Source organism: Cotesia typhae, unplaced genomic scaffold (assembly GCF_013202065.1).
Source record: "Cotesia typhae breed Kobodo isofemale line unplaced genomic scaffold, CoteBio_Ctyphae contig_44, whole genome shotgun sequence".
NCBI classification, from domain to species: Eukaryota; Metazoa; Arthropoda; class Insecta; order Hymenoptera; family Braconidae; genus Cotesia; species Cotesia typhae.
In genome coordinates, this window is record NW_027423753.1 from 6683044 (window position 1) to 6703172 (window position 20129).

General features: G+C 31.4%; 1 protein-coding gene across 1 annotated transcript in view; it reads left to right on the top strand.

Moving 5' to 3' along the window:
• Positions 1 to 497: 497 nt before the first annotated feature.
• Positions 498 to 20129, top strand: part of LOC141528598 (methylmalonic aciduria and homocystinuria type D homolog, mitochondrial) — a 33573-nt gene continuing 13941 nt past the window's right edge. Inside the window, exons 1-3 of the mRNA XM_074244738.1 lie at positions 498 to 752; positions 887 to 1477; positions 19195 to 19411. Of these exons, the coding sequence (XP_074100839.1) occupies positions 887 to 1477; positions 19195 to 19411 (808 nt within the window). The 5' untranslated portion in view covers positions 498 to 752. The remainder of the gene's footprint in view (positions 753 to 886; positions 1478 to 19194; positions 19412 to 20129) is intronic.

Sequence of the window (20129 nt, forward strand, 5' to 3'; positions counted from 1 at the left end):
TATACTTTTTTGGATGTGTTACGAGTAGTTTTAAAGAATAGCAAAATTTCATGGGCTACAACTGCTGGTAGCGCATTTACGAATGTACGCTAAATCATCAGATCACTTTTGTGTCCTCAGCGTGGTTAAAACTTTTTCAAATAAAGGGAAACTGAAAAAAATAGATTATTAAAATTGTTTTATATTTTTTTCATGTTTTTAATTTAAAAAATTACTTAGGTAGTGTTTAGTTTTAATTTCTTGGTGGTCAGAAATTCGAATTTTAATAAAATACTTAAAGATTTTCAGTTCAACTGATTTATGAACGCCATCTGTAGTCTATTTGGAGAACATCGAAGTCGCATGTGTTTTGTGTCCGTTCGCAGCTTATGCTCTGTATTCTGTAATTGAAAAGCAACCTTTAACTACTTGTAAGTTCAGTAGTACACCTACTGAACTTACAAGTAGGTGTATTATATTCCAGTACTTTAGTACTATAAACTATAGAATAAATCTTGCATCAGATGATTGTGTAAAAGCCTGCGCCTACGTGCATTTTTACACGTGGAGAGTATAGTAAACATATGAGAGAGATAAAACTAGTCGAATGACATTTGCCAATTGGTATATGTAACAATAACAATAGTTTATAATAACTATAATAATAATGTCTACATAATAGAAGGATTTAAATAAACAATTACACTCGAACACTCGAAAGGGGTGTTTTGAAAACATTAATTTTAAATCAGCATGCTAAGTCGGATCTCGAGGTAAGTTTATTTTATTTGAATATGCTTCATAAATATAAGTTATTGGAAACATGGATATCTAACCTTGAAGTGTATTTTTATAAATTATGTTTTATTTATTAATTTTATGATGATTATATTTTTTATTCTTTTAGATGTATTGTGGTAAAATCATTCAAAAAAATTATTCTAAATCAATAAATTTAATATTTGCGGCTAAATATTCGCGTAGAAGTGCGAAAAATACGACAACATACAAATTAATTAAATCGAATGGTATTGACGCAGATATTGAAAATGGAGAACTGGTCAACAACCCGAATTGGGAATTATTTGGACCTAGAGGATTTAGATTTTATTTGCCAGGGAGTATAGGACCTGGCTGGTTAGATCAATCGACTACTGCTCAAGTTGAAACTCGGTCCATTTTGATACCGAGAAACAAAGAAGAGCTTGACGATGGAGATGATTTTAATAGTCTTGAAATTAACGATATGAAAAATGTTGGTAAATCTAAAGATAATAAACTCAAACGAGTGAGACGGAAAAGTCATCAAAATCAGCCTATTTTACACTGCATTGCACAAGAATGCCCCATGTTACTGAGAAAAGGTATTCAAGAACTTTTTCCAAGTTGCATTGAAGCTGCCTCACCACACCTTACTATTGTTACTATCACACAGAAGTTGAATCCTAGGATGATGCGATGGAGCAAAGAAATTGAGACTGAAAAATTAGCTAAATTCGTAAGTAATTTATTATTAATTATTATCATTATTAATTTGAAATATATTATTTATAGGTATCATCAATCGCTTTTGAGAATCATTTAGTAGTAACGTATAATTAAAATATGTTAGATCATTTAACATCTTTCAATTAAAACAATTGTTTCGAGTTTATAACAAGCTTTGACGCGTTTTGATATTATAGTAGAGTAAGTAAATTATTTTATGGTGATTAATATTTTTCAAAGATATAAATATGACGACAGAAGGAATATAATGGGTATTAATAAAATGCATAGTTTGAAAAATTCTTTAACATTAACGTAAAAATAATACGAAGAATGCGATGAAAGGAAACAAAATTGAGACACTGAAATCAAACGACATTGACAATTTTTAGAATTTTTTGCCATCACAAATGAATTGATGGGAAGAAACTGCTTTTTCTAAATTTCACTTGTAAAAATTAAAAAAATCTATGAATATTATTTTTAAAAAGGATCTTAGTAAAAAAGTTTGGAAAATTCAAATGTGCATGCCTCAAGCACTCATGTTATTTATAAATTTTTTAAATTCCCGGGGATAGAATGGAAACTTTGGTAACGCCATCTAGCATGCTCCGATAAAAGAAGCAGGTTTTCACTATAGTCCACTGATTTTACTCTTAACCGTTGTGGGAAGTAATTTGCTAGTGGAATTTTATTGTTTCATTTTATGCAAAAAAATTCGTAGATTAAATAAATGAAAAAATAACACTCGGGTCGCTGAGACACGGTATATTTTCTTCAAATATCTTATTTGTATTAATGTAAAGCCCTATTAATATTATAACTGAATTAAAGGGCGAAAAATTCTGAATCTGAATGAATAAAAATGAACCCCCTGCAGTTTATTATATTCGCGTAAAAAATTAATGAAATAAAAAAAAATTATTTGTTTACGTTTTATTACACGGTCGGTAAAAAAACTATGGAAACGGAGGTGGTGGCGCGCGCAAGCCCGGGCACAGTGATTTTTTATCCACTGCAATTTAGAATATTCTCAACATTGAGTAACATTGAAATTTAATTGATTATAAAATAATTTGTCATAATAATAATAATATTAATGATAATTATTATAATTATCATAATTATTATTTTAACAAATAAGGCATTAATGATGGCGATTGTACGGCAGCCTGAGATGTAAATATTTTAGCTTCGACAGTACACATTTTATTATTTCATAATCAAACGAATAGTAATAGAGTTGTGGTTTTCTAATCCGTTTGTCACAATGAATTTACGGACATATTGAAATAAAATTTAAAAGAATTAGTTTTGTTTTTCAAAAGTTATGGAGATTACAAAAAGAGTGTTACATGAATTTTACAGGATTTTTTCTGAAAAATTCATTTTTATCTGAATTGTGGGTTTGACCAGTTGTTTATTGTTCATAAAATCCGAACAAAAACAGTTTCACTGTTAAAAATTGCGCCAAGTCCACGTTCATAAAACTCATCTCAATAACATCTGCATTTTGCAAAAAAAAATAAGACTCGTTACAATAATTTTCATTCTATACAAAAAAAAGTTAAATACAAAAAAATACCAAGAAATATAAAAGGTTATTTGTTCGTTAATTTTGAAAATCAAATCCTAACAAAAAAATTAAAATTCTGTTTCTCTCATAGTAGCTAGTAGCATTAAAAAACTTAACGTGACTGACCCGTGTAAACTCTTCGGTTTCAATCAATTAACTAGCTTATCAATGGGGATTTTAAATTTTTTATTTATATATAGTTAAAGTTTAACATTTTTTTGAATTAAAAAAGTTGTTAATCTAGATTTAATGCTCTACTACACATTAATTTAACAATAACAATAATTATTTTGGTAATGATAAACAATGATAATGATACTTTTAACATCAATTTATCATTACCGATATAATAAATTTCATTTTTATAATGATTATTATTGTTATTGTTACAATGAAATTATTGTTAATAAAGGGGACAATGCATCATACGCATAATTGTAATACCTATGGCCTAAAAATTACAATTATTTGAAATCCGCTCGATTGAATAACAATGCCACCTACAGGCAACGACTACAAAGTCGTAGAATGTGTACACTATCCAATGAGAATTGCCTAAATCTTGAATTGCTGGCCTGAAGGAAGAAAGTAAAACTCAAACAATCTTTAGCCTGTTGTGTATTTAGTCTAGTTAATAAATGAATTTCAATAGAAAGAATAGGTTTGAAAACCATCCACATATGAAGTTGTTTGATAGTTTGTTCTAGAAATTTTGTATTTATAAAGTATTTTAACATTCTTAATTTCAAAATTAAATTTTTCCCGCGGAAAATTGAAAATTCATAAATGAATAAATTAATGCAGGCAAAGCTATTCTAATATGATAGGTTGTTTATTCGTTAATTTTGATAATCAAATCCTAATAAAAAAATTGAAATTCTGTTTCTCTCATAGTAGCTAGTAGCATTAAAAAACTTAACGTGACTGATTTGCGTAAACTCCGCGGTTAAAAGCGATTAACTATCTTATTAATAGGGATTTTACATTTTTATTTATATACAGTAAAAATTTTAACATTTTTTTGAATTAAAAAAGTTGTTGATTTGGATTTAATACACTAATACACATTATTTTAATTACTATAATATAAAATTCATGACTGAGTTGAAGTTGGTTAGTATCGAAATATCGAAAAAATATGGTCCCCGATTCCTTATTGGTCGAAATTAAGGCGCGCGTATGCGCGCAATTTGAATTTCTAGTAATAACAATAATTCATTCAGTAATAATAATGATAATGATATTTTTAACCTCAACTTGGTATTACCGATATAATTAATTTCAGTCTCACAATTTTTATTATTAGTGTTATTGTTATTATGACATTGTTGTAAATAAATGACACAATACACCATGCGCATAATTGTAAGACTTTTCACCTAAAGATTACAATTATTTGAAATCCACTTGATTGGATAACAATGCAACCTATCGGCAACGACCACAAAATCATAGAATGGTACACTATCCAATGGGAATAACCTCTGATTATGATTGTTCAAGTACAAAAACCTTTGTTCCAACTTCAAATTGTTTATTTCTTGTTTAATTAACATTTTTAATAAGCTGAATATTTGTATTCTAAATATTTGCACTGCGCATGCGTCAACTTTACGTTTAGACTTTCAGCGCGGACTTTTGAAAATTATATTGACCAGCACAGTGATTAGAGTAAGTGTATTTTTCTTGTAATTTCAATTATAGAGGTCACAGGAGAAAAGGGCAACGTGTAGTTTTTAATAATTTTATAATAAGTTTTATTTTAATAAAGTATTGAAATTTTTGTTAATTGTTATGGATTTTTTTTTTTTTTTTTTTTTTTTTAATAGTTCGTAGTATTCATGAAAATAGAATTGATGAAAATAAAAAAAAAATGTACATGCATTGATTAACAATTCTCTCGATATTTTTAAAAAATTTAGAATGAAATGAATATTTATTAGTTATTTATTTATTTACTTAATGACATTGATATTGGCTGACGTCTAACAATTTTTTTAATTATTTGAATTAATTAAATAGTAATTCCTAAAAAATTACACTCGTAAATTTTTTAATTTTTTACACATGAGATGTGCTTGTCACTATAATTTTCAAAAGACCGCGCTAAAAGTCTATATACGTAAAGTTGACGCATGCGCAGTGCAAATATTTAGAATGCATACATACAGCTAATTAAAAATGTTAATGAAACAGCAAATAAAAAATGTGAAGTAGGAACAAATGTTAAATATACATGAACAATCAAAAATAGAGGCTTAATGACCCAAATTGCTACCAAAATATTAAAGGATGCGACAGGGGGGCTAACTTAAAGGTACATTATTAATAAATTCTTTTTAAAATAAATAAATGGAGAACGATCAAATGTTGAGAGTGAATAATAAAGAACAAACGAAAAGCTGAAAACGTGATAGAAAAAAAAAATCAAAAATTAAAAGAAAAAATTTGGAGTTCTAACTTCAGTGAGCTATCCCGTTGAATCTACAGTTTATGTAGAAATAATTCCAGTGCACTCTGGTGGTTGTAGATGCAAGCTGTGAATTAACTTTTTTCAGTGTAGTTGCGTATCTATAGTAAGATTACTACATATTTTTATTTTATCTAGTCTGTGGCCGTGACTTTTCTCTATGAAAAAAAAGTCAGGATCGAAATTTCTGGGCTTACTATAGTTTGTGCTGATAAAATTTAATAATTTTATGTGAATTAAATGTTATAATTGATTATAATTAATTAATATCAGTAAAATAGAGTATGACTTACTTTTATGATATATCATTTTGGAAAAAGGAGTACCATATAATTAAATAAAATTTTGCAACCTCGAAATACCATTCTGCTTACAGTAAACACAGTCGGTAGTCTGGCGCTCCGCTTACAACGGAATTTTTGAACGGAACTTGGCGCCAGATTCTACCGAATCTGTGGATTGACCATCGATGTTTTTTTTATTGTGGTATGAAGGCCGCCCGACTTTAACCACTATATTATTATTTATTTAAATTAAACTCTGACGAAACCCATTTTTTTCATTTTTAGGCGAGAGTAGAGCATACCTACGCTCGCGCTTAACCCGTTAGCACTCACGTGAAATTTCCGGTAATCTTTACTCTTGTGATGAGAAATTTGCTCACGCTTAATCTGTACGGGAAGACTTCGATCATATGTATTTCAATGAGCTAGATTGCCAGTGACTTAGATCCCGATTACCTAGATTCTGATAACCCAGAATCCGATTACCCAAAGTATCAATGATATTGAATTCCTCTGAGGTGGAGTTCCGATTACCTAGAATCCCGATTACATGGAATTTTATTGCCTCGAAATTTTATTAGATATAATTCCGATTAAACTGAAATCCGATTGCCTATAATTCTGATAACTTATAATCCCTATAGCATATATTTCTTTTACCGTGATAAAAAAAATTTTTTTTGATAGATGGCGCGAAATGCAACACAACTTGCATTTTATTTTAAAATTTAAGATTGTTTTCATAAAGCGACAATATAACCAGATATATGTTCAATCAATTTATATTTATGATGATTAGTAGTGTAATGTTATGATAGGTTATAAACATCTGGTAAGGTTACAAATGTAATTAAAATAATTAAAAAATAAATAATTAACTCTGAGAAAATAATTTACTGTTGTAAATTGATGACTAATGAATGGGTAAGAGTTAATTTTAAATACGTAATTGAAAAAATTATTAATAAACAGTATTTGCAGAAGCTGGATTGTTCTCTGGTAAAGATTTACTCTTAACATAAAATCAACAGTAAATTATGTGTCTCTGAGATCTAACTTCAAGATTGAATTTCGTTGATGTGGATATTGGATCCCTGGATCAAGATGTTTCAGTTGCTACTTGTATAGTTATCATCATTGACAGTAAAAAGTCATCAGTAAATAGTAATACTTGACGGGTTTAATATTTAAAATTTAATCCTAAGGAGCTAAATTGTATGATATATCTGACGGGTACAATTTATAGGAGATATTTTCAAGGATTTAGTTATACGTAAATTGGAGTTGTGAATTTAAAAGTAAAATTGAAAATGATAGAGACATAATTTACTGTTGATTTTATGTTAAGAGTAAATCTTTACCAGAGAACAATCCAGCTTCTGCAAATACTGTTTATTAATAATTTATCAATTACGTATTTAAAATTAACTCTTACCCATTCATTAGTCATCAATTTACAACAGTAAATTATTTTCTCAGAGTTAATTATTTATTTTTTAATTATTTTAATTACATTTGTAACCTTACCAGATGTTTATAACCTGTCATAACATTACACTACTAATCATCATAAATATAAATTGATTGAACATATATCTGGTTATATTGTCGCTTTATGAAAACAATCTTAAATTTTAAAATAAAATGCAAGTTGTGTTGCATTTCGCGCCATCTATCAAAAAAAATTTTTTTTATCACGGTAAAAGAAATATATGCTATAGGGATTATAAGTTATCAGAATTATAGGCAATCGGATTTCAGTTTAATCGGAATTATATCTAATAAAATTTCGAGGCAATAAAATTCCATGTAATCGGGATTCTAGGTAATCGGAACTCCACCTCAGAGGAATTCAATATCATTGATACTTTGGGTAATCGGATTCTGGGTTATCAGAATCTGGGTAATCGGGATCTAAGTCACTGGCAATCAAGCTCATTGAAATACATATGATCGAAGTCTTCCCATCTGTACGCACCTGAACAGCTGTATACTTATAAAAACACACGAATTGGCCTGAACTTTACCGAAAGTAAATTTTTTTTGTTTATATATATATATATATATATATATATATATATATATATATATATATATATATATATATATATATATATATATATATATATATATATATTAGGTGGGTAAAAAAATCGAATAATTTATTTTTGTCTTTATACTCTGAAAAATAGGTTCGTAGACACCTAAAAAGAATTCTCTCCAAGTATAAGCTCTTAATTATAACGGGAAGGTCCTCCGCTTTGCGGGTTTCTAATTTTTTCGAATAATCAGATAAAAAAATTTATATCTCGCTTCCAACTGCTTGGAAAAATATTCCGTGGCATAGATTTTGTGAGAAATTGAATGCTTTACAAAAAGGTCTCTTATGACTTTTTCAAAAACTCAACCGATTAAAAGATATTCATAGTTGAAGTTTGGCTATTTTAAGGAAAATATTCGTTTTTATTATGAATTTTATAAGTCGATGAAAAAAATTATTTCGGATTGCGGAACTCATGATTTTGTAGGAAATTTACTGCTCTACAAAAATGGTCTCTTATGATTTTTTGATTAAGTGAAGCCGTTACGAGATATTCATCGTCAAACATTAACGAATATCAATATTTCCAGTTTTTGATCAATAATTCGATAAATTTTAATTTAAACTATGAGTTTCAGGAAAATTTACATAAATTTGAGTTTCGATCGATAAAGAAATGTTATAAACAATTTTTTTAATATTGTTTTCAGTCTTGAGCTTGTTTGATTGCATTAAAACAAGAAATTAGAGCATTTTTTTCGACATATAGCCAATGATTAGTTTAATTTGAAGTGAATGACATATTTCTTTGTCAAATTTAATATGAAAAGTATTGAATCAAGTAAGAAACAACCAGTATTTAACTTTTTTATAGATAAATTTTTTATTGAATTATCAATTGCAATATAATTGTCTATATTTTTAACATAACAGTACGCTATTACTATAAATAATTTCTTTTATTACAATTTGGGAATGTTTTTGATGTTCTTTGACAACTTGCAATAAGTACTGGAATTGTTCTTCATTTTTGTCAAGCATTGATTATATTCACTGACTAATGCAACAGCTCGCTCTGCTGAATCATTGACAACTTTTAGTTGTTGAAAGTATTCTTTATTTTCGAGATAACTCTCATTAGTAGGCCATAATTCAACATCGACATCAAGAAAGTCATACGGTAGATCGAAGATTTTGAAAAGATTTAATGACTTTTTAGACACAAAGTCACTCAGAGTTCTCTGCGCCAATGAATTCAAATCTTTTTAGCAATTACAAATCTTTTAGCTTTAGAATCTGTACCTTCACGAGTATTAACAGCTTCAACAATACTTTTTTACTTCTAATGGAACGCCATCGTCAAACAGTGATAAAATGGCAAGTTCATCGCTCAAATACCATAAGTGCGAAATCATTTTTTCACACGTAGCTGAAGAAATCAAAGGATTGATATGTTTGTACTCCAATAAATTTTTCATAAACTGCAAGTCATGATAAGCAGCAGTTGTTGCAGAAGTTGATGAAAACCAAGCTTTTAAATACAATGTGACTATAAAAATACAGAAATGACGAAGACCATGCAATTCTTTCTGAGAGAGTTTGAATTCATCTCTGAATAGATACATTTTCAAACTATAAATGGCCTTAGCCATCCATCTAGCATGATGAACAGCACCAGGACGTTTGAAAGAAATCTTTTCTTGAGGCATTTCTCCAAGGAAAATCAATGATAATTCCAATAATTCTTTATCTAACTTATTATAACATTTTTTTATCGATCGAAACTCAAATTTATGTAAATTTTCCTGAAACTCATAGTTTAAATTAAAATTTATCGAATTATTGATCAAAAACTGGAAATATTGATATTCGTTAATGTTTGACGATGAATATCTCGTAACGGCTTCACTTAATCAAAAAATCATAAGAGACCATTTTTGTAGAGCAGTAAATTTCCTACAAAATCATGAGTTCCGCAATCCGAAATAATTTTTTTCATCGACTTATAAAATTCATAATAAAAACGAATATTTTCCTTAAAATAGCCAAACTTCAACTATGAATATCTTTTAATCGGTTGAGTTTTTGAAAAAGTCATAAGAGACCTTTTTGTAAAGCATTCAATTTCTCACAAAATCTATGCCACGGAATATTTTTCCAAGCAGTTGGAAGCGAGATATAAATTTTTTTATCTGATTATTCGAAAAAATTAGAAACCCGCAAAGCGGAGGACCTTCCCGTTATAATTAAGAGCTTATACTTGGAGAGAATTCTTTTTAGGTGTCTACGAACCTATTTTTCAGAGTATAAAATCAAAAATAAATTATTCGATTTTTTTGACCCACCCTAATATATATATATATATATATATATATATATATATATATATATATATATATATATATATATGTATATACTAGCGACTCGGCAACGCGTTGCTGTGGCTGAGTGATTTAGAAAACGTGCACAACACTGAGAAAATTTGAATTAAAACGTACCGCCATCTATGATATATTTATGTCAGGCAGTACTGTTAACTGTAAGGCGTCATCTGTTTCAGGCTTATGAAACTTACAATTAATAACAATAATCAACATAAGTAATCATTTTATTGTTAATTAATAAATATTGCGACCATGAATTGATATGAAAACTATCCTATCTCTCAAGTTGGAACAAAACACACATTTAAAAGAAAAAATAACTAAAATCGGTTAATTAGTTTAGAAGTCCATCGCGGACAAACATCGAGCAACGCGTGGTCTTATCTTATATATAAAATTCTTGTGTTACAATTTTCGTTCCCATACTCCTTCAAAACGACTTGACCGATTCTCATGAAATTTTGTGAGCATATTGAGTAGGTCTGAGAATCGGCCAACATCTATTTTTCATCCCCCTAAATGTTAAGGGTAGTCCACCCCTAAATTTTTTTTTAATTTTTAGACAAAATTTTTAGTTTTTATTTTTTTATGATACAGTATACAAAAATACATACAATTCTAAATTTTCACCCCTCTACAATCAACTCTTATTTTTTATTAGTTAATTAAAAAATTTAATTTTTTTTGCAAGAATTTTTTTTTCATTTTTTCATGACTTAGAATAAATAATTTTCTATCACTCTTAATTTTTCACTCCTTTACAGTCGACCCCTATTTTTTATTTATTTATTATGAATTTTAATTTTGCTGGCAAGTAATTTATTTTTATTTTGTCATGACTTAGAATAAAAAAAATTCATATTACTCTCAATTTTCACCCTTCTACAATCAACCCCTATTTTTTAATATAATTTTATATTTTCTAACTCCGGTCAATAGCTGATCAATAGGGTTTCGTTTTGCCAATTCCGCTTGGGAGGAGCATAATAATAAGTAAACATTAAAACAAAATTATAAATTTGTTTAATAGTTATTTAAGAAAAAGAATAAAGTTTTTAAATATATAATTAATTTAATCAAATTTTTCATAAATATTAAAGGTACAGTATTACTGTGTCTTTGTTATGATCCAACATTAATAATACAGTAATACTGTATCTTTGTGATGATCGAACATTTATAATATTTAATATATTTATGATCCACATTTTTAAAATTAAAATTAAATAATTCCGTGAAGCAGGAAAGAACAGGAGTTACGGTAATTATTACGTGATGCGTTCCAACATTTACGTCGTATGATAATTGAGAGGAAGGGATTGTGAAAGAAATTGGAAAGGACCTTCTGATGAATAAGAGCCTGTAGAATATGCGATAAAAAATTCGGATAGCTTGGACTGGGACTCGAACCCAGAACCTTCCGAGATGCCCTCATTAACCTAATATTTTCCGATGTACACACACAATACATTTATCATAAGTAGTTGACAGAGAAGGCGATTTTAGCAGCAAAAAATGTGAACGTCAAGGAATTGAATCTTAAGATACAACAGTTATTGCCAGGTAACTTGGTGACATATAGATCCGTTGATGCAGTTTACGATGCCATTGAAACTGCACATTTTCCAACAGAGTTTTTAAACTCATTGGATTTACCAGGCATACCACCGTATAATTTAGGACTCATATTTGGAGCTTAGATTATTTTGCTTCGTAATTTGAACCCACTACGGCTGTGCAATGGCACGCGATTAGCCGTTAAAAAATTAGTGAACATCGAAACCATTATTTTAAATGGCAAATGCCGGGGTGAAGGTATATTACTTCGACGAATCCCTATTATACTCACAGATGTGTCAATTCAATTGAAACGCATTTAATTCCCCATTAGATTGGCATTTGCAATCACTATTAATAAGTCTCAAGGCCAAACAATGTCTGTTTGTGGCTTAGATTTGAGCACGTCATGTTTTTCACGAGGACAATCATACGTGGCATGCTCTCGAATGGGCAAACCATCCAGTTTGTTTGTTTGAGCTAAAGATGGAATGACAAAAAATATTGAATACTATATTGCATAAAAAGATTAATATTGTTGACTAATAGCTTCAGAATTCGTTGTATATACAATTTAAAAAAAAAGTTACAATAAATTAAAAAAAGACTATTCGGCAGCCAAAATGGGAGTAGATTTTTTAAATAACAAAGACAAATTTTTTACAGTATAATATTGGTCATAATATATAACTTCTGTTACAATAAAACAATGACATCAAAACAAATGCAAAAGTGAAATTTCAATAAATCTATCTGAGAGAGTAGGAAATTTTTGGTCTAGACTGATAGTGAGGTATGGAAATTAAAGTTTATTTAATGAGCTTTGAGGTGCAATTTACAAAAATTTTACAAATCATCACATTCAGAAGTCATTTCGCGATGAAACAGTGAAAGTTCCAAATTTTGAGGAATTAGAAGAATTCAAATTTCTGTCATTTATAAACTATTTAATCTAAAAAAATATGTAAATATGCAAAATAAGATTGCTTAATAAGCTTTCAGATGTAATTTACAGGAACTCGAGAGGATAACGTGTTCAATTGTTATTACACGAAAATACGGTAAGAGTGAAAATTTTTGCGATTTTCAAAAATGTCTTAATTGCTGTCATCCCTAAACTATTTAATTTAGAAAAATGAATAAGTATGCAAACTAAAGTTTATCACATAAGCTTTCAGATCCAATTTACACAAATTGAATAAATATATATATATATATATATATATATATATATATATATATATATATATATATGTATTGTAACATGGGGAATTTCATTCCCCTTGTTTAATTTTGATTAATTTTAATTTGGAAAATTTCGTTGTTGTTGTTGATTCGCCGCGACCGTGTCGCCCTCGCCGGATACTGAAACAGTATTCAGAAGTCCGCAGCTCGAGAGCGCGACAATTTGAATTTAGATTTAAGATTTAATTGTAAGTTAATTTTAAGTCTAAACTGTCCCTGACGCATGCCACGAGCTCGAGAAGATCATCGAGAGCATCGTCGAGCATCGTCACTGCCGCCATCTTTGGGCCCGAGACCGTCAATAGAGTAACGAAGAACGGGACAAAGAGAAGAAGAAGAAGCCGACCATTAGTTTGGGAAAACGGGCTTCGGGATACTGCCTTGGTCGGAATCGCACGCGTTTTGGAGCCTAGCTCAAAACACTTATTCGCTTATTGTATCGCTGATTTGTTTGTTAATTAATACGCCGAGTATTAACGCTGTTTATTGCTAATTGATTGTTTGATTGAATTTCGAATTGTTCGTTAAATTTGAAACTGTTGTGTAAACTGTGGACGCAATTATTTGTGGAAGAATTGTTATAATCGCTGACCGAGTGCTGGTCATAATTAAATTTATTCGACGCGATCTGACCAAGCCTTCGCCGAGGCACGACACGACCCGATACGACGACTGTTCGACTACCTGGACCTGGACCACCAGCCCTCGACGAGGATACCAGGGTAAGTGGCTTGCGTCAGGATAGATAACTCGTGGGACACGAGTATTGTTGATTGTGTTTGTAACTGAGAAGTTCAGTTGGTGAGTTGCTCGGTGAACAACCAGCACTACCCCGTAGACGACGTCCCACGAGGTACCTAGAGTACCGTTTTCCCTGTAAAATAGTGCAGTGTGAAAGTTTTGTTATTGAGTTTTATATTCCGTTTCGTTCTCGAGCTCGCGTTGCTATACTCGTATCGCTTGAGCGTCGCATTCTTAAGCGGATTATCGCTTCTTCTGTTTCGTCGTCGAAGATAGAATTGTTTGATCCGATTGTGAATTGTTTAATCGATGAGTCATGTCGCCGAGACATGTTTAGTTAGTTGGAATTGACGAAATATTATTTTAGAAATAATAATTCTGCTGAGCGATTATTTTAAGTACGTTTTGGTTGTTATTGATACGAATATTATTTTGATGTTGTCTACGAGTAATACGTTGATTTTGTTATTGATTATTATTTGAATTGTTAACTGATTGTTATTTGGATATTAAGTAAATATTTGATTTGATTATTATTTGAACATCATGTGAGTTGTTCACTGGATTATTATTTTTAGTATTATTTAAATAATTAACGCGATTATTATTTGAATATTGTTTGAATATTACTTGATTATTATTTGAAAGGGTTTGAATTACTAACTTGATTATTAATTGAGTATTAGTTGAATATTTCACTGGATTATTGTTGAATAGTATTTGAATTATTGATTTGATGGCTAAATTGAGTATTATTTGACTTATTCACCCGATTATTATTTTGATTGGTTTACGTTTAGTATTTTGATTTTGTTTTACGATTACTATTCGAATTGATCACGATTGTTATGTTTTTATGTCGACTTATTTTGAACTGATTATTTCGCCGATCCGATACTAATTTTTTTTAATAAATTGTTATTTGTTTCAGAATTTCTTTTTCATTTCTTTCTTTAGTAACCCGCCGCCCTGAGTAGAGCTAGTTTACCATTACGTTGTTCCTGATTTAGGTTGTCGAGGATTGGAACATCCTGAATTGTTCCTGGCGCCCAATAACCGACCACGACGAACAAATACGCCAATTATCTTGGACCTGTTGGCCCATCGACGTATCCCGAGCCAATCGGCCATTATAAATTTTGGCGCCCAACGTGGGGCACGTTAATTGAAGGAATTCCGACGCGTTCGCTGATTCGATTGTAGGATTATTTGAACGATTCGAGTAGATTCGTAGTTATTTCGTTAAAGTAGCGATAATGTCGACCGATGATTGGAGTTTGTCGTCGTCATTCGGATCGAGATTCGGATCCTCCACCGCGGAACGGGTGGAGCTGGATTCGAAGCTGCTATCACCGCGACTAGGTGTCAGTGAGAAGCACCATGCCCAAAAGCTGTGGGACGGTATCGCTGCGATCCCGCCGCTTCAAATGAAAAAGACACTTATCACGCTTAACGCCAATCCCGAGGGTACACCAGACGTCCTAAGTGACCGTCTACGCAGAGCAATCGGACGAATTGCTAATCCCTGGGTAGAATGGACCGAAGTCGACCAACTAGCGCCACGCTTGTCGTACGGAGGCGCTCCAGTTACGAGTCGCGACGTGACGCCCGTAATACCCGTGAAAATCGTGAATACAACCACGATGACGACCACGACGACCGTGACCACGATGGTAACCGGTCTGTTGACGATTAATGCCGCCCCGACGAGTACTACGACGTACTCCCCGACCGCAACGAGTCCACGAACCTCGACTGGTTTACCGCACGGACTCACGCGACCGATTCCGAGTCCATGGACACTCCGAAGTCCGCCGATTGTGCCGGCCATGCCAATTGCCGACCCGACTACGAACCACGTACCGCAAGTAACTGATGAACCGACGGCAGAGCCCGAGATACGAGAGCCTGCTGGACCGAAAGAGTTGCCGGTTAATGAAGCTCCTGAACCGACCGATCAGTACAAACGCGCACCCAGATGGAACGTGGAGTTCTCTGGACCCGATGCGCCGAAGCTAGATGCCTTGTTATGCCACCTGGATGAATGTAGGGTGACATATGGGCTCAGTGATGAAGATTTACTGGAAATATTTTCGGCATTGGCAAAGATTCGCCAATTACTACGAAAATCCGACCAAACCGAACCGCCACGTACGCCGAACCCGACCCGAAGAAGTAAGAAACGATCGCCGATGCCGAAATCACCGCCGATTGCCGTTCAAATACCGCCTGTGATCGTCACGAAGGACAAGATGATTAAAACGCCGCCCGTCATGGTTCCGGGAGCCGAAATGTTACAATATATATATATATATAAAAATACATACATATATAAACTTTTGAACCATATGCATTTTCTGAATCCGCTTGACGAGCTGAGTCGAAATATAGCAAAATTTTTCAAAAGTTCCGTCATGAGAACCAATGCAATAGTTAGATTTCTATGAAATCTACTAAAAATTTAGCTCAATCGGTCCAGCCGTTCTCAAGTGATGCGTGGACATACATGCGGCATTTTATTTTTATTTATATAGAAGATAGAAGATAGATAGGTTAAATGCATAATACATATGCTGTTAAAATTTAAAGATGATTTACCGTACCTAACTTGAGATAACTGCAATTGAAAATGACATTTTTTGTATATGTAACATAGGAGAAGCGTGGGAAAATGACAGTATTTTTAATTTTTTCATCGAAGGAATTTCACCACTCTGTCGAAAAACTAGTAGATTGAAGAATATGATATTTCGAACAATTAAAAAAAAATTAGGAATACGGTAGACCCTGAAGGCCATCCGTTCAACTTCCCGCTAATTTCATTCCTAGGTGCATAAAACTGCACTAATGATGTTTTTGAGCTCTTCGAGCTCAAAAATACAATTCATGTGTTATTTTGAGCTCTTCGAGCTTAAAAGTCTGATTGACCAATTTTGACCGGCTCGACGGCGATCGACGCAATATTTTCATGCTAATAGCTGATTAGTTTTTGAAATCGATCAGTGCAGCCGTTTAAAAGTTATTCCAAAAAATGTCGGAGTTATGTTAAAAAAACACTTGTTTTCAAATCTTTTATTGACGATGTCTTTCGAACTAATCAACCGATTTCTACGTTTTTAGCGGTGATTGACGCAATTTTTGAAGCTCTCAAAATTATTCTATATCATCAAAAACGATCCGAGAAGAAATAACGAAGTTATGTCAAAAAAACACTTTTTTCGATTTTCTTTCGTTCACGATATCTCTCGAACGAATGAACCGATTTTGACCGGATTAGTGACGATCGGCGTGGTTTTTCAAGCTTAAGGGCGGATTAGTTTTTGAAGTTGATCGATAGAGCCGTTTAAAAGATATTTCAAAAAAACCACTTTCAAAAATGATTTTTTTCTTATTTTTTTTGAGATTTTTCAAGATTTCTTAAAATCTATCGGTCCGAATCGGTTCAAATTCTCAGGAAATATAAGTTTGAGGGAACTCTTTAGAACACCGTTTAGTTCGTTCCGATCGATTCAGTCATTCAAAAGTTATAAACGAGTTGCATAGTCACACACACACACACACACACACGCGCGCGCGACATAGTGACAACATCGCGGAGGTAGTCAGGGAAGCTTCCTGTGACCTTCAAACGTCGAGATCTGATGAAAACTTGATTTTTGCAAAACGGGGTGAAAACAATAACTTCCCGATTTTTGAAAATCTGAGATTTTCAGCGGGAAGTTAAAAATGAAAATTATTTACCGCGTAATTTTCGAGATTCATTAAAATACATTTTACTTTTAGAGGATTATTTTTAGGAGGAGTACGAAAAACAGCCGCTAGTCATTGAAACCGTAGTGTGTGTGTATATGTATAGAGAATATAGTAGTTGACAAAGTTAAAAAAACTTTGTCGGGGTAAAAAAAAATATAGTAGTCGACAGTAACGTTAAAAAAACAACCTACAACTTTAGTTCCGTCAATACGTATAACATGGACAGTGAGCCAAAATTTTTTATCCGGACTGTCGCGAAGGTACTTTAATAGTCGAACCATATAAAAAACTTTAGTTTTTCTACTTAAATGAAACTGTTTGAAAAGTTATATTTCAATTAACCATAGTATTTTTTTGAACTTAAAAAATAATCTTTAAAAAATAAATCTGATAAGTTGATTTCCCAACAATATTTTTACATAGAGTAGATATATTTCTAATAATAATAAAGTAACCATATACATTTGATATTGAAATTTTTGCTTTAGTTTTGGCAGCCAAATTCGCTGATGTAGATGCTTGATAAAATTTCATCATAAGAATAGTAACAAAAATAAAAATAAATATTGGTTGTATTAGTAATACCAGTAATTTAAGCAAGTATTTGTTTTTTATTATTTTATTATTTTTTGTCATCTAATTATTTGTAAGAAAAAGCAAGAATCAATGGTTTCTTTTCTAAATTTTTTACCGATCCAAATCGAACAGATGAAAATTGCAATGTAGTTTGTCGCGTATTTATCGTTATTTATTTTGGGATATTTAATCAATCATTTAAAAATTTAGATGGCAAAATCATAACAATTTTAAAAAGTATAAATTATATATTTTTAACTATCCTGTAACAGTGGTGATAGCTGCACAATTGGCCCCTTAATCAATTATAATAAACTATAAAATGAAACAAAAACCAATTTAATCAATCAGGGCACCACCAGGGTTATTATCACGGTTTCTGGGACCGGTCCAGAGCAGAGAGCTTATCTTGGGGTTAGAGAGAGTGGAGGAAGGTGCTGTTGAATTAATAAATAATTAACTAACAAATTGGTTAATATTTATTAACAATAGCAAGTTAACAATATCGCGACTTAATATTAATAACAATATTTTCACTCACACACTCACACTGTAACAACTTAACAATAATCTCAATAGTCTCGATCTTACTGATAACTAACTCGACTGAACTAACTGAACTAACGTAACTAACTTTTACTAAACTATATACTCCCTCATACCTACTCTCTAGGCCCGAAGATCGAGACGAGCCAATGCTGCGTTGAATAATTATCGATATCCGGTGACTTATCTATTCAGGGTATATCTACCCTGATACAATCCATTTTAATATTTTTATTTTATTATCTTCCATTAAATACTACATTTTATACATTACAATAAATTGGAAGTATAAAAATAACTAATAGATTAATTAATAAAGTATATTTAACTACTTTATCAGCTTTCAATTTTCTTAATGAACATTGTAAGCCGTTATAAGCATACTTCTATTAACCATGTATCAACTTATTGATAAAAAATAAATTAAATAAAAAATAAAATTACAATAAGAATTATTTATTATGCGAATATGTTACAGATGAATTATTTAGAATGTTAATTGTTGACACCAAAATTGTTCTTCACTTTGATAATTACAATTGTTTCTATTACAGTTTCTCCTTGCTGCTTCTGATATTTGTACTAAACTGAAAATTTTTGGATACTGGGCTGATTTTATCAATCCATTCAGTGGTCAGCCTTACCTAAATCCTCATAAAACTGGTGTATTGTACAAAACAGATGAACGTTTTCGTTGCTTGGGCTTTAAGGTTCATCGGAATAATAATTGCAAAATAATTATGCATGAAAATAAAGGCTCAGAATTTATCGGTAAGTTTAATTTTATTCACAACTAGAACTTTTATTATTTAAAGTGTGCTACCCGTTTATTAATTTGCAAATTTCGTTTCAGTACTTTCTAATTTTAATCAATATACAGTTTGATGGTATTTCTTAAATAGTATTTTAGTCCAGTCGAAATAAAGATCTTACTTCGTAAAAATCGCTAAAAAGAAATTTCTTTCAGAAAATGATCCAAAATATGCTAAGACTACGACATCCAAAAAAATCCAACAAAAAAGTTCACTGCGAATATATTTTTAACTTTTCGCTAAGAAAATCAATGATTTTCGAAAAATCGGGAAGTTATTGTTTTTACCCCGTTTTGCAAAAAGCGCGCGCGTGCGTGCGTGCGTGCGTGTGTGTGTGTGTGTGTGTGTGTGTGTGTGTAAACCTCTCGTAACTTTTGAACGACTTGACCGATTTCATCGCGGTTGGTGGCATTCGAAAGAGCTTCGCTACACTTAGATTTCCTGAGAGATAGAACCAATTCGGACCGGTAGATTTTGAGAAACTGCGAAAAAAGTGAAAAAAAAAGTTGTTTTCTTTTTCATTTTTTTTTAAATATCTCCGAATTGGCTGAACCGATCGATCTCAAAAACTAATCAGTTTAACCTTGAAAACCCCCATCGATCGCCACCAAAAACGTCAGAATCGGTTGATGCGTTCGTGAGATATCGTTGTCGAAAAAAATCGAAAAAAGAGTTTT